Below are 13,166 nucleotides of genomic sequence, written 5' to 3'. Positions count from 1 at the left end.
TAGGTTGAGGATTACCCATATAAATTTGAGAAATAAATAAATAAAAGCTATATGTTTCTTAAATGAGTAAGGATGAGTTACAGATATGACTTGAGAAGCGTTTGTGACACCATTAAAGTAATTTGACAAGTCCCAATTGCAGTAAAGACACTCATAGTAAACAAAAGAGCCAAAGTTAAAGATTGTTCTTTAGGAAATTATGTTTACTTTAAGATGATGATGTCTATCATATAATATTTTCATATTACTCAGAAGTACAGAAAAGAATGATGCAACACTCTGGTTGATATATATACAGGAGGGTTGCAATTAATGTGAGTTTGAATAATGTGATTATTTGATTTACTGTGAATTGTGCACGGACAAGCGCGCAATTACAGTTGGGGTTTAGAAGCTGTTAATCTTCTTGTATGTAATATGGAAAAAAGAAAGGTTCATTAGAGGAAAACAGTACAAATTTTTAAAAGAAGAGACTCATTATTACTTTACAGAAAAAAAAAGATGTAACTGAATAGTATGGATGTGATCATAGCAATGCTGAAATAGGATGGTGTTGGAATGCCTGAAACTACAGTAATTTTTTAAAAAATTTTGCTTTCTGTAATTATTCTGTGACTTTGTCAACTGTAAATTGAAATTAGGTGTACATTCTTTTTATCCTTTATTGCAATATTTCTTTAGTATACATATTAAACATGTATATTTGAACATTTTCATAGACTTTTTTTTTGTCAAGCTGGAACCATTTACCATATTTTCCATAGAAGTAGCACTTCAAATAGTACAAATTCAACTAATCAGAGCCGTGGTGGTGCAGTGGTTAGAGGGCAGTACTGCAGGCTACTTCTGCTGATCACTGGCTGACAGAAGTTTGGCAGATCGAATCTCACCAGGCTCAAGGTTGACTCAGCCTTCCATCTTTCTTTCCGAGGTCGGTAAAATGAGGAGTCAGATTGTTGGGGGCAATTGGCTGACTCTGTAAACCGTTTAGAGAGGGCTGTAAAGCACTGTGAAGCGGTATATAAGTCTAAGTGCTATTGCTATTGCTATTGCTGTTCTCTAACTTCACTAATCAAGACCTACCTGTATGAAGAACCTTAAACAGCAAGCACCACACACCAAAGTGGCTCTGCATTTGATCCCAACCATCCACAGCTGCTGGAAAGCTGTCCTTCTTTAATCTAGGAGAGAGAATGGCATTTATTTTCTTTCTGTCTTCTTCAGTGTAGGCTAGTATCTCAACCATAACCACTTCCCAAAGCCTGGGACTTCGGCTGGGATAATTTAAAGACAAGTGACGATAAATCTATTCCAGTGAGGCGAATTCCACTAACCAAGACATTTGAATAACATTGGTGTGTAAGTTAGCAGCTCTAGAGTATAGCTAATGGATATATTAAATAGAAAAGAAATGGAAAAAGGAAAAGTAGCAACCTCCCCTTATAGTATTACTGTAGTTTAGTAATCTGAATTTATGGAGACAGCTCTATAGTGTTGCATATTTGCTCCACCTGGTGGATTTCATGAAGAATGTCTTAATCCCTTTTAATAAGGAGCTGCATACAACTGAAACACTCAGAGTAAAGCCGTCTTTCAAGTTTAGAACAACAAAGTCCTTCTTTAAAAGGCAATATATTCAAGGTAAAAATTGATATCAGATGGCTTGCTTCCCTGAATTTATTTAGTTTAGTGATTCTTTAGCAAGCAGACTATTTCAAACCAATTAATAAGCCCCCTACCTCAATTTCATCTAAATATGTAACTTTTTGAGGTTCGATACAATAGGTTGAAAGTTGTCTTTCTCTCCATTGCAAACGGGCAACACTTGATATAAGAAATAGCAGTTCCACCCAAGTAGGTAATTGTGTACAGAGATATTTCTGCAGCGTATTTGGCATAAGAAAGTCCAAGTCTAGATGACATAGGTTATTTTCTTTGGAATCCAATTGGATATGTTAATATATGGATTATATCACTTCAGCCTTCCTGCGTATACACACAGCTAATTCTAAATTTTAAACAATCGTCAGCATAAAGTGAAAGTTAGAAACTCGGGTTGCCATATGTGAAGAATTTTGAAATCTTTTCATTCCCTTTACTTAAACATGCTGCCCACAATGCTTTTTAGCATTTATTGTTTGTAATAAAATGAAAAAAAAAAAAAAAACGGGGGTGGGGAATGAAATTGGTATCTCATGAATGGTTCCACAGAGCTCTGGAGCTCTGAAATGTTGCTTGCAGTGTGGTGTGGAGCAAGTATTCAGAAAAAAATCTGTCCAGATGGCTGCCAGGGATGCAGGTTTTTGTCTCTGGTGCTGAGAGGAGGGAAGTCACTGGAGCATACGCTATCAACCCTTTGCATTTTAACAAAACTAACTCGCGCTCTGTCAGAATGGGGAGGTGGTGACACTGGAACAAAAAAAAAGTTCTCTGTTCTATTGCAATCCCCTTTCAAAAGGGGAAAAACACATCAGAAATATCAAAATGCTCCTTTTTTTTTTAAAGTGGAAGTCTTAATATTTATATAAAGGAATTACTGTATTTCCTTTTGGAACCTGTAATGCATTGAGCATATACCAAAGGCCTTTCTATGTATGGATGTACAATGAAACAACAATGAATCGGTTTTAATGTCAGGAGATTCAAATCATTTGGGAGATGATATTTGTGCTCAGAATAAGATTTCTGGATATTAATTAGCTTCATTGGTTACAGTATATGGAAGTCTGTATGGTAGGTTACATATATTTGTATTATATATTTATGATTGAATATAAAGTTAAAGGTATAGCATTTGTTTCATTGGAAAGATGTGTGTGAGCTGTCTAGTCCCTTTCAATTTGCAAAGTGAATTGCAAGATAGTAACTGATTATTCATAATATTTATTTATGTTACTTGTATAATGTCCAGTTTATAAGACTCTGGACAGTAGCTTATTTCCAGTTTGAAATGGCTTAAATTAGGTGTATATAATTTTAGTTTGTGTGTTAATTTTACATAATTTCACTAATTGGATTTAGATTTTATTTATTACATTCAGTATGTAGCCAGGTTACCATGATGCTGACAAATTTCACAGTGTTTGCCTCCTTCTTTATGTCTATAGTGTACATTTAATACTTAAGACCTCTTTTAAGATTATTATATATGAGGATTCCCTGTTCCCGCCTATCCCAAAGCATATTGAGAATAGAAAAAAACAACCTCCTTCCTTCCCTCTTCCCCCATACATACGCTAGTCTCTAAACATAGCTACTTTTTAAAGAAATAAAGTATTTAGGCAAAGTGTTATTCTTTTTTTCTTCAAGATATAAATTGAAAAAACAAATCACACGTCATCATGAATTATTTTAATGATTTTTTGAGTGGAAAGAAAATTGTCTTTGTTAAAGGTTTAGTGTAGATACTGTGTCATGGCAGGACTAAGAAGAAAATCAATTATTTGAATCTCTGATCTCTGTTGGAACATTTGTGCTCTAACTTGAGTACAGTTATGATATCTAAATGCAGGTCTTTACACACAGATTTATCTTTTGTAAAAGGTGTGACACATCTAATTTTCATCTTAATATGAAATAAGACAAAACACATTACTGGAAACCCGTTTTCAATGTTTTTTAACGAAAGGAAAGTGACATAGAAATTTGCTAGAGAAATATAATAGGCAATACTGCCACTCAGTGCAAGACATTAATAGATGATTTCATTTGATATTGTGTTTACTGTACATCACATTGACAGACTAATGAATAAAGTTAGGAAAGTGTCCAAAAGGAATTTCTCCACAAAAAAACCTCAACACTTCTTCATCTGTTAGGTGGGTTTGCCTTGTCAGTAAAATTTCTAGTGAAAACACTGATGACTTCCAGCTGAGTGGAAAAATCCAATCTTTGGGATCTGACAAAACCTAGCAGATCAGAATTCAAAAGTCCAATGAATGCTTCTTTTTTCACTCATCGGTCACCCATAAAATATTATTTTCCAATATGTCAGCCTCATTTGGTGGCCAGTGGCCTGAGTAGGAAAATGAAACAAATGAGTGGACATTATTGAGTCTGTTCTTTTCTGGCATGCTACTTCATGGAGTAGCTTTGCCTCTAGATGAGGGGGTGTCCTAATGACCATTCATCAGTGCTCGTTGCCTGATCATTGAGTGCCTCCTCATTCAGTTTATCAAGCCTTGCACATAAAAAGTCAGAATAAGCATTATTCAGCTTTGTTAATGCCAAATAGGAGTAAAATGCTCCATTTGAACCCATTTTGCCCTAGGTTTTTCACTTTGTTAATGCAGTCCTGCTTAAATAAGTGCCTTTATTGGGTCAGTCAGACTATCTGAAACTATTAATTGTCTTGAACTGAATAGCTGGTGGCAGGCCAGAACAGATGGGATAGAAAACTATTTGGTTGGATGTATTGCTTTCAATTAGGATCAATGAGGTTTCAATGCCTTTGAATTAACTCACTTAATAGTGGCTGTGTGAAGTCACAGTGTATCACAACAGTCTGTGAGGAGAAGAGAGGGGAAGTTGGAAAGATCCTCAGAAAAGCATTTTCTTCCATAGCTGCTGATAACAAAGAACTTTCATCAACTATATATGCAATTCAAGGGACTTTCATCTATTGTAGTAAGTTAGTATAAGCACAAGGACGAAAAGGGTCTGTTTTCAAGCTACAGGCCACTATCCTGACCTGCATATTGTTTTATTATACCTACATTAATTTCAGCATACCTGATTGCACAAAGAGTTATAGGCTTAAGGCTCTAGCATGAGGGAATATTGTGTCCTGTGGATAATTTTTTAGTTATAGTTTTGTAAGTACACTACATTTCTCTGCACGCAAGAAACAGGAATATGTTTAGTTTCTTGTATTGATGAGGGGATTCTGTGCAAACTAGGCAAGGAAAACTGATAATTTTCAGAACTGCTAATCACTATTCAGATGTTCTTAATTGCTGTTACTTATTTTGGGCTCATTTCATGAAAAACAAAACAAAAAGTGAAATTGAGTAAAAACTGTTACAGCATTGCTTAAGTGCATTAAATTTTTTTAAAAATCCAGAAGTATTTATTTAAAGAGAACTGGCAAATGGGTTGCTTGCCTCGGAGTACTAAATATGGGAGGGGGTGGCGGAGCAAGTAGATTATTCTGCATCTGGCTGCTTGAGAAAATGCTGAAGTAGGCCTCAGATGTACAGGCATTCTGTGAGCCGCCTTCCATAAGTAGTCTTCTAGGTGAGAATCTCTAGGGATAGAGTTTTTGTTGACGTGGATCAATTTAAATGGCAATTACTGTAGTCAGATAACAGCTTAAAAAGCCTTTTTACACATAGAAAAGATGCATAATCACACAGCATATGGTAGCATTCAATTTTCTGAGCCATAGTTTAAGGATTTGCAATGTGTTGATATTGACCCACTTTTAAGATTGAATACAATTCTATTTTATTTAAATGTGTGGTACTTTTAGACCCATTCTTTTCTCCCCTGTTTCTAAAACTGCATCTGCCTTGCTTCTGCAGTGATGAAACACTGCTTTTCCATTAGCAAAAATGCCCCCTGCCTACTCACATCTGAAGCGTAGCCTTATGTGTTTGCTTTTAAATCATAAATAAAGAAGTAGTGGTCTCTCTTAAACACTTCATTGCATAAATATTATCATCATGTTCTCTTTTGCTTTCTTCTTTTCAGGTTAGTTGATGATGTCTGTAACACTTCTTGCTTTATAAGGGTTTTGTTCTCATTTCCTACATCCCCCAGAATTGTATTGTATAATATACATTAGACGTCTGACTGCTGTTGTCCTCCAAATAAATACCATTATGTTGTTACGGTTGACATTAAGGAAACATTGTACATTTTTTTTCTTTAAGAAAGAATACCACAAATTCAGCAGTAGACTTCTCTGTGTCTCTCTCTCTTTCTCTTTCTCTTTCTCTTTCTCTTTCTCTCCCTCCTTCCCATGCTTGCTTGAAAGTATAGTACATCATTTCATACATGATCAATAGAAAGTATAATCAGTTTTCTTCAAAGTGCCAAGTAGTTCATCAGACAATTCCTACTTTTATACATCCATCCATCCTTCCTTCCTTCCTTCCTTCCTTCCTTCCTTCCTTCCCTCCCTCCCTCGCTCCTTCCTTCCTTCCCTCCCTCCCTCCCTCCTGGAAGAAAAAGACAATGAATACAACACATACTGAGTAGATTACATTTTCAGTTAGGTCCAAAACATTCCTTTATATAGTCACATATTTAAATGGCTTTTCTTCCCTGGTAAATTGACATGAACATATAGATTTGGGGAAATGTTTAGAGAGAAAGCAGTAATATGGCTTTGTTTGAATGGAGTTTAAATTGGAAACAAGGTGAGGTAGTTTGTTTTGTTTTAAATGTGGGTGGGATAGTGGATGAGTGAATAGAGTTGGCTTTTCCTCTTGCTTGGAATTTTGCGTAAGCCTGAATGCGTGGTGGAAGGTATATATGGGGATCAAGCTTCTGTTTCGCCTAGGAAGCAGAGGATGCTTTACAAAGGACAGAAGACAGACTGCTGAGAAGAAAATAGGCGGCTTTAGATAAAGCACTGTAACAAAGACTTGTAGTTTTATGTATCATGGTGTCCATTAAAGCTTAATAAGGAAGAGTGCATTGAACCTAGTCAGGCATATGTTATTCATGGAAAGAATAAACATTTAGGTGATGCACAGAAATAAAAAAAAAATGGGAAGAACCCGATTGTTTAGCTTTTGAAAAAAGCTTTGCAGGGAAGATTTCTGTTTTCATCTCCCACAGTTTGATATGCAAGGTAGAGGGGAGAGTAAGCTACAAATGTTTGGAGCATATCAATGCTAGAATCCCAGGGGGGTTAAATGCATTGTGGTAAAATGAAACTGGACTGCCTTTAAGTGTGTTCTATTTTATACATACCATTGAGAGCCTGACAAAAGGAATGATTTTGATACTCTGCTCACAGTGATAAAAACCATATCTCCACAGCAAAATTATTTCCCTTTCCCTGAAAAAAATAAACTCATATGCTTAAGCCCATTGCTTCTGCACTTTAAAATTAGCAATCCAGGTTGAGCTCCCCCCTCCCCTTTTAACATTTTATAGCCATTAATTGGGAAGAGAAAGAGAGAAGGAAGTGCAGGTTTTTAATAGATGCTTTCTCTGGAAGAAAGGGTTAACTTTTAAAGAGGGAGAAAATGAATAATTCAGTGTTCAGCTTTATCACTCTGCATTTTGCTATCTATTCTTTTGGTCCTCTGGAACTTGCCGTGAAAGGTACAGTAGAAGAAGTCAGCTGTGGGGGGGGGGGACTGTGATAATTTGCACACCCATCCCTGTCATTGTTCTGCCTGAAGAGACGGGGTTAGGTTCAAGGCCACATGTGCTCCTGTCATCATTCACATTTCTGCTCCAAGTGCAATACAGAGTGTCAGCTCTCCATCTGTCTTTGCAAATGTATGAGCCCAGCATCCTGCTTCCAGCTACAGAGGCACAATCAGTTAGGATGGCCCTCCTTGTTCCTCTGTGTTCATTCCAGAACAGGAGGCACTGAGACCTAAATAACCTCGCCTTTAGGAGAGAATCGGTTACTGTGGCTCTGTTTTATTCATAATGCCTGGTAAGTGACCCCCCCCTTCCCCCTTTCTTTCTTTCTTTCTTCCTTGATTTTCCTTCTTAAGCACTAATCATTTTATGGACAGTTTTTTTGACAGATAAACTGAAGACTTTGAGGCTGGCATATGCAAAGAATAGTTTGAAATGTGAATTGCATCCTATTTGTAGCGGGCTGTGTAAAGTGTGTGAGCGAGAGTGTGTGTGTGTGTGTGTGTGACAGACAGAGAGAGAGAGAGAGAGAGAGAGAGAGAGAGAAGGATTATTTAGGGTATAATAAATTGCAATGTTGAATATTAAAGGAAGAAAACACAGCGGCCAGCCCGTCTGCCTAGGGATGCACGATTCAGTGAGTTTGTGACGAGAAAAGGGGTTTTATTTCTTATGTTTGACTATATTCTTTTATCTGTAAATTTTACATCAAGGAAGGAGGACTTGTGTAATCGTGAGGAAAGTCCTCACAATGTGCTTTCGGAAAAGCTGTTTGTGTTCGAGACCTGAAGTGAGAGGGAATACAAGAAATTGCTTCTGATTTTGTACTTAAAACCAACCCGCTGTCTTTCACAAGCAGCAGCTGAATATTGGAACTGTATTTCTCCTTAACATCTCCTTAAAACTGCGTATCTGCTGAATGAGTGAAACTGTTATGGAAGTGGAAATTTTTAGCATGTCAGTTTCCTCCTGAAAATATTATCCTTGGACCTTGACCTCTTGTCTAATTGATAAATGGTACTGCCAGTGGAAATATCTCATTGGTGTCGAGTAAATTATGTGAAGGGATTTGGGGGGGGGGAGTAGTATGTGTGCGAGAGAGGAAAAGAGAATCTTTTGTAAACGAAGGAAGAATGGAGCCTTTCTCTCAGTGTGCATTCTGCAATGTACATGTATATTTGCAACATATTCATGTAATGATAATTAGATTACTTATATATATATATAGATTTTAAATAACACTGAGTTATTCTATAACTGATTGGTTATTTTAGGTAGGGGTGGGGGTGGGAGAAGAAAAGATGCTGCCTTTGCTGAAGTGTGTGTACCCATCACAGATGGTGTTTTGAAATAGTATCTGCCAGTTTGCTTTGACCACAGTTGTATGTAGGTATTGCCAGTGTTTGAAGAATTTATTTTTCTAGGATATGTATTCCTGGTCATTTCTATCACTGATTTTTTTTGTCACAATTGCAGACCGAAATCAAGAAAGTGAGAATAGATGTGCTCATAGAACAAGGCTGAGAATCAGAGATACAGGCAAATTAATTTGAACAAATATCAACCAAAGATAAGAAGTATCAGTTTTAACTCTTTGTGTGGAAGTGATAATGTGCAGATCTTGTATTCTGAGAGAAGTAATCTTAATTAGTAACATAGCTATGACTGCAGTGATCCTTCACATTGAAATGCTGCAATATTTTCTATAGGGGTTTTGCATGTATGGATATATAAACTGTAAATGCTTCTTTGGAATGTTATGTTTGTTATAAAGACGGTCTTAGAAATAAATAGTTTTGTGATACTTAAACTATCACGGAGTGTCTAAAGCATGCATATATACTTTAGATATACAGTATCTGTATCTTTAAACTTAATAAATCATTGGCTCTCAAATTACTTAATCTACCTACTAGTTAAATCACCAGGCATATTAATAAAAAGGGGTTGAACTCCACTTGTTTCTATAGACACTTATCAGTGCTATAGAATTTAATAATTACATAAAATTTTAATTTCCAGCAGGCTTTTTAACTGGAAACAAAAATGATGTGCAAGCGAGGCTTTGGGAAGAGAGAGTCGTAATGTTAGCTGAGTGTTAGAAAACCTTGCACTTGGATACAGAGAATACCCTAACAGCTGTGACTGAGAGCATGTGCCAGAATGAAGATACTTGAGCAGATCTGACACTTGGCTATTTTTGACACCCATCTGTACTCCCTACCCCCCTTCCTTTAGGATGCACTGCCTCTCAATCTGTTCATAGCATATTTCAGCCTTTTATTATTATATTGTTGGTATTTTTTCCTCCAAATCGGCATTATTAGCCATCTGGGAAAGATTTTGTACTTTTAAAATAAAGATATAATTCTCAGGAGAGGAAAAGATGTTTAAATTTTATGAAATCAATATTATGTCATTGCTGTTGCATGTATGTGCCTTGAGTTTTGGGGAAGCATTCTTGCAAGAAATTCAGATATTTGAGAGTCTTGCATTGCAAGAAAAAAAAATGAAGGATTACATACAGTACTCATATCTTTTCTGGTTTTAAGCATAGCAATAATATTCTTAGAATTAGTTACAAGTGTGATTAGCTATAAATATTTGCTGTAGGTGGAAACCTTTATAAAGCCACTATTGTTGGAGAAGTAGAGGTAGAATTATAGTACAATAAGATGGATATTTTAAATAAATTCATATAGATATATGGATAGTAGCAATACATGACATTTTACTACATAACATTTCAAGTTAGTCCATAATACACAGCCCTATTCATAATACTCTGAAACTAAGCCTTAATTTTCAGTAAATTCAGTAAATCATATAAAGTATACATGTCTTTAAGGTTGGAGCTTTATAGTTTCTTGAATTTAGTAGGAATTACTTCTGAGTAGATGTAATTAAAATTGTACAGAATGGCAGTAATTTTGTACTGTTCACTTTTTAAACAAAACACCAGCCACAGTTTATGAATTTGTTTCGTTATTAGCATTGGTTTAGGGTTGGGAGTTTTGTGTGTGTGTGTGTAAAATTACAAATCTACCAGTCATTTTACCATCCTTTCAAATAGCAGATGTTGGCCTACAGAATGCTTTATTGTTGCCCTTAGCAATCTTCAGGATAGTTGCCTTAAAAGGACAATCACTAATCACAGTCATTGCAGCCCAGAAATAATGCTGTTCTTTCAGAAGATGGCTGGTATTAGGTCAGACCACCCCTTCTTTACTTCTGCTCTCCAGATGTGGCTGCAAAACTTTTTAAGTTCATGTTTCCAGGGGGGTGGGGAAGGAGGAGGGAGTGTTTTCAAATCTGGTTTTACTTAAGACATCTCCATCCTGGAGTGCATTTCATAAATTGCCCACATATTTTTCTTAGCAGAGAACTTAACTGGCTATAATTTTAAACACATGGTTACATCATGTGATATTTTCAAAACATTTGTACACATAAGCTATAAGGTCCCAGCCGAAATGATCCATCATCTCACAGCCAGCCCTTTTTTAAACAGTATATCTGCATTTTCCATTTAGCAGAGCTATATATTATTAGCTTACATTCTGGGTAGTAAAACATTGCATTGCTGATTGTAAAACATGGACTTTATTATCTGTTGAAAATTGATTTGGCATTTATAGCCACTGTGTACCAGAGAAAGGCTTTCTGGATTTAAAATTAGTGCAAGCCACTGATGATATGTTTAAAGAAAGGAAGCACAATTGCTGTTGTCCCAGTAACTTCACCTTAGGAAGATTCACCTGTATCAAACTTTCTGTTTATTTCATTCTGATTGAATGTACATGTGAATACTATTATGCAGCAAACAGCTTAAACACTATTAACTTGGCTCAGTTCTGTTTTAACTTGCTGTTGTTATGCTATTACTTCAGGACAATGCTTTACAAAACAAGTGTTCTGCCAATTGTAGAAAGTATGTCTGGAAATATTTAAAGGGCTTCAACAGTTAATGCTGTATCACTATTTCAGTCATCATACTTAATGTCTTGGCCCAACTGAGGGGTTTAGCCAGTGAGTAAAACCCTGATGGATACTTTTGCCTCCTGGAAAACATATTGACAGTTGGAGAAAGTTATCTAAATATTTTCAAGAGGCACAATTTTGTTCTCTTTGTCATCTTTCATGTTAGCAACAGTTTCTGAAGTTATTCAGAATAAAACTATTTTGGGTGATTTTTGAGAGAGGGACTTTCTGTCTGGCTTGCATACAATATAATCTAAATAGAACTGTTATTTCTCAATAGTAGCACTTAATCTTAATTATTTCTCAGTAATAGTATTTAATCTTCGTACCAGACAGATTCTCTCATATATTCAGTTTATCTTCCTGAAACTTATTTCAGGCAAAAGATTCCAATAGGCAGTCAGTCTGTCTATCTGTCTCTATGCACCCATTTCTGATTATTGATTTGATTTCACAATTCTGGTCCCAATTTTGACCAGAACCTTATGGGATTTTTGTATAGAAAATAAAGAACAAATTTCTGTCATAAATCAGTCCACAACTGATTTATTCAAAGAAACTTGAATGGTGAATGAATTTATATGTAAACACATCAGTATATGTATATTTGTTAGATATGGAGACTTTTATTTTCTTTAGGACCTACAAGTAGCTTGCATAGAGATTACTTTTTAATTTTATCCTCACTACAAAAACCTTGTAACATATACTGTGAGGCATGATGACTAATTCAATGTTACCCAGTACATTGCTACAACTATGAATGTACCTGAAACAGAGTTGAGTCAGTCCAAACCCCATATTTTGACCACTGGCTCTTGACGAAAGCAAAAATTGCAAATTCAATAAGGTAAAGGTTCCTCTCGCACATATATGCTAGTCATTCCCGACTCAAGAGGGCGGTGCTCATCTCTGTTTCAAAGCCAGCTTCTCCATGGTCATATGGCCGGCATGACTAAACACCAAAGGCGCACGGAACACTGTTACTTTCCCACCAAAGGTGGTCCCTATTTTTCTACTTGCCTTTTTTGTGTGCTTTTGAACTGCTAGGTTGGCAAAAGCTGGGACAAGTAACGAGAGCTCACCCCATTACGTGGCACTAGGGATTCAAACCGCTGAACTGCCAACCTTTCGATCGACAAGCTCAGTATCATAGCCACTGAGCCACCGTGTCCCTACAAATTCAATACTGTACAGCTATTTCCCCAATCTGGTGTTCTTTAGATACTTTGGCTATCAGCTCCATGTTTTTTGAATCACCTTTTTATTTTTATTGAGGAACACAATGAGATTTTGAATAATTTTGTATGGGATTGTACTGAAATATACCAGGAGCATTACCAGATACAACTTTTGCTTCACTTGATTACACTAAATCACGGATATCAAACTCACAGCATCACATTGCTGTCACTTGACTTATTGTGACATTTTCCCCATTTGCGGACCTGGGGTAGGTGTGGCCTGCAAGAGATGCATCCGCCAACGGGCCACATTTTGACCCTGTACTAAATGGTAGCTCAGTTCTCATGATTGGCTTAGCAAGGATGAAGTGTGAGTGAATGACAGTATGTCAATCTTTTGTCTTTCTCTATGTTCTTCATTGAACTTAACAGCCAAAGTCTTTTCCTTTTTTCACTGTGTAGAATCTGTATATTCTGCATACAAACAAACTTTACGACTTACACCTGAATTTTTGAACTATCTCCACTGAAGAATATTAGGGTTGAGGTAATGCAAAAGGGCAGAAAACATTCAGAACAAATGTACTATTTTTTAAAAAAAGAACTTTCCATACTGTACTTCCTCTCTTACATTTTATACTCTTTTCTTATATGATAATGTGCCAGGGATGCGGT

General features: G+C 36.2%; 1 protein-coding gene across 7 annotated transcripts in view; it reads left to right on the top strand.

The window, feature by feature from the left end:
• The window catches only part of RUNX1T1 (RUNX1 partner transcriptional co-repressor 1), a 149,513-nt gene that overhangs the window by 42,538 nt on the left and 93,809 nt on the right, over positions 1-13,166 (top strand). Inside the window, exon 1 of one of the 7 annotated variants that reach the window (XM_034422428.3) lies at positions 7,100-7,621. The exons of 4 other annotated variants lie outside the window; for them this stretch is intronic. In XM_034422428.3, the coding sequence (XP_034278319.1) occupies positions 7,615-7,621 (7 nt within the window). In that variant the 5' untranslated portion in view covers positions 7,100-7,614. Of the gene's footprint in view, positions 1-7,099; positions 7,622-7,917; positions 7,964-13,166 lie in introns of those variants that run through there. 2 more of the 7 variants (XM_087891353.1, XM_087891351.1) reach the window with 2 other exon arrangements.

The sequence above is a fragment of the Pantherophis guttatus genome, chromosome 3, assembly GCF_059756535.1.
Source record: "Pantherophis guttatus breed Tessera chromosome 3, ASM5975653v1, whole genome shotgun sequence".
NCBI classification, from domain to species: Eukaryota; Metazoa; Chordata; class Lepidosauria; order Squamata; family Colubridae; genus Pantherophis; species Pantherophis guttatus.
This window is presented reverse-complemented; position numbering and strand designations above follow the sequence as displayed.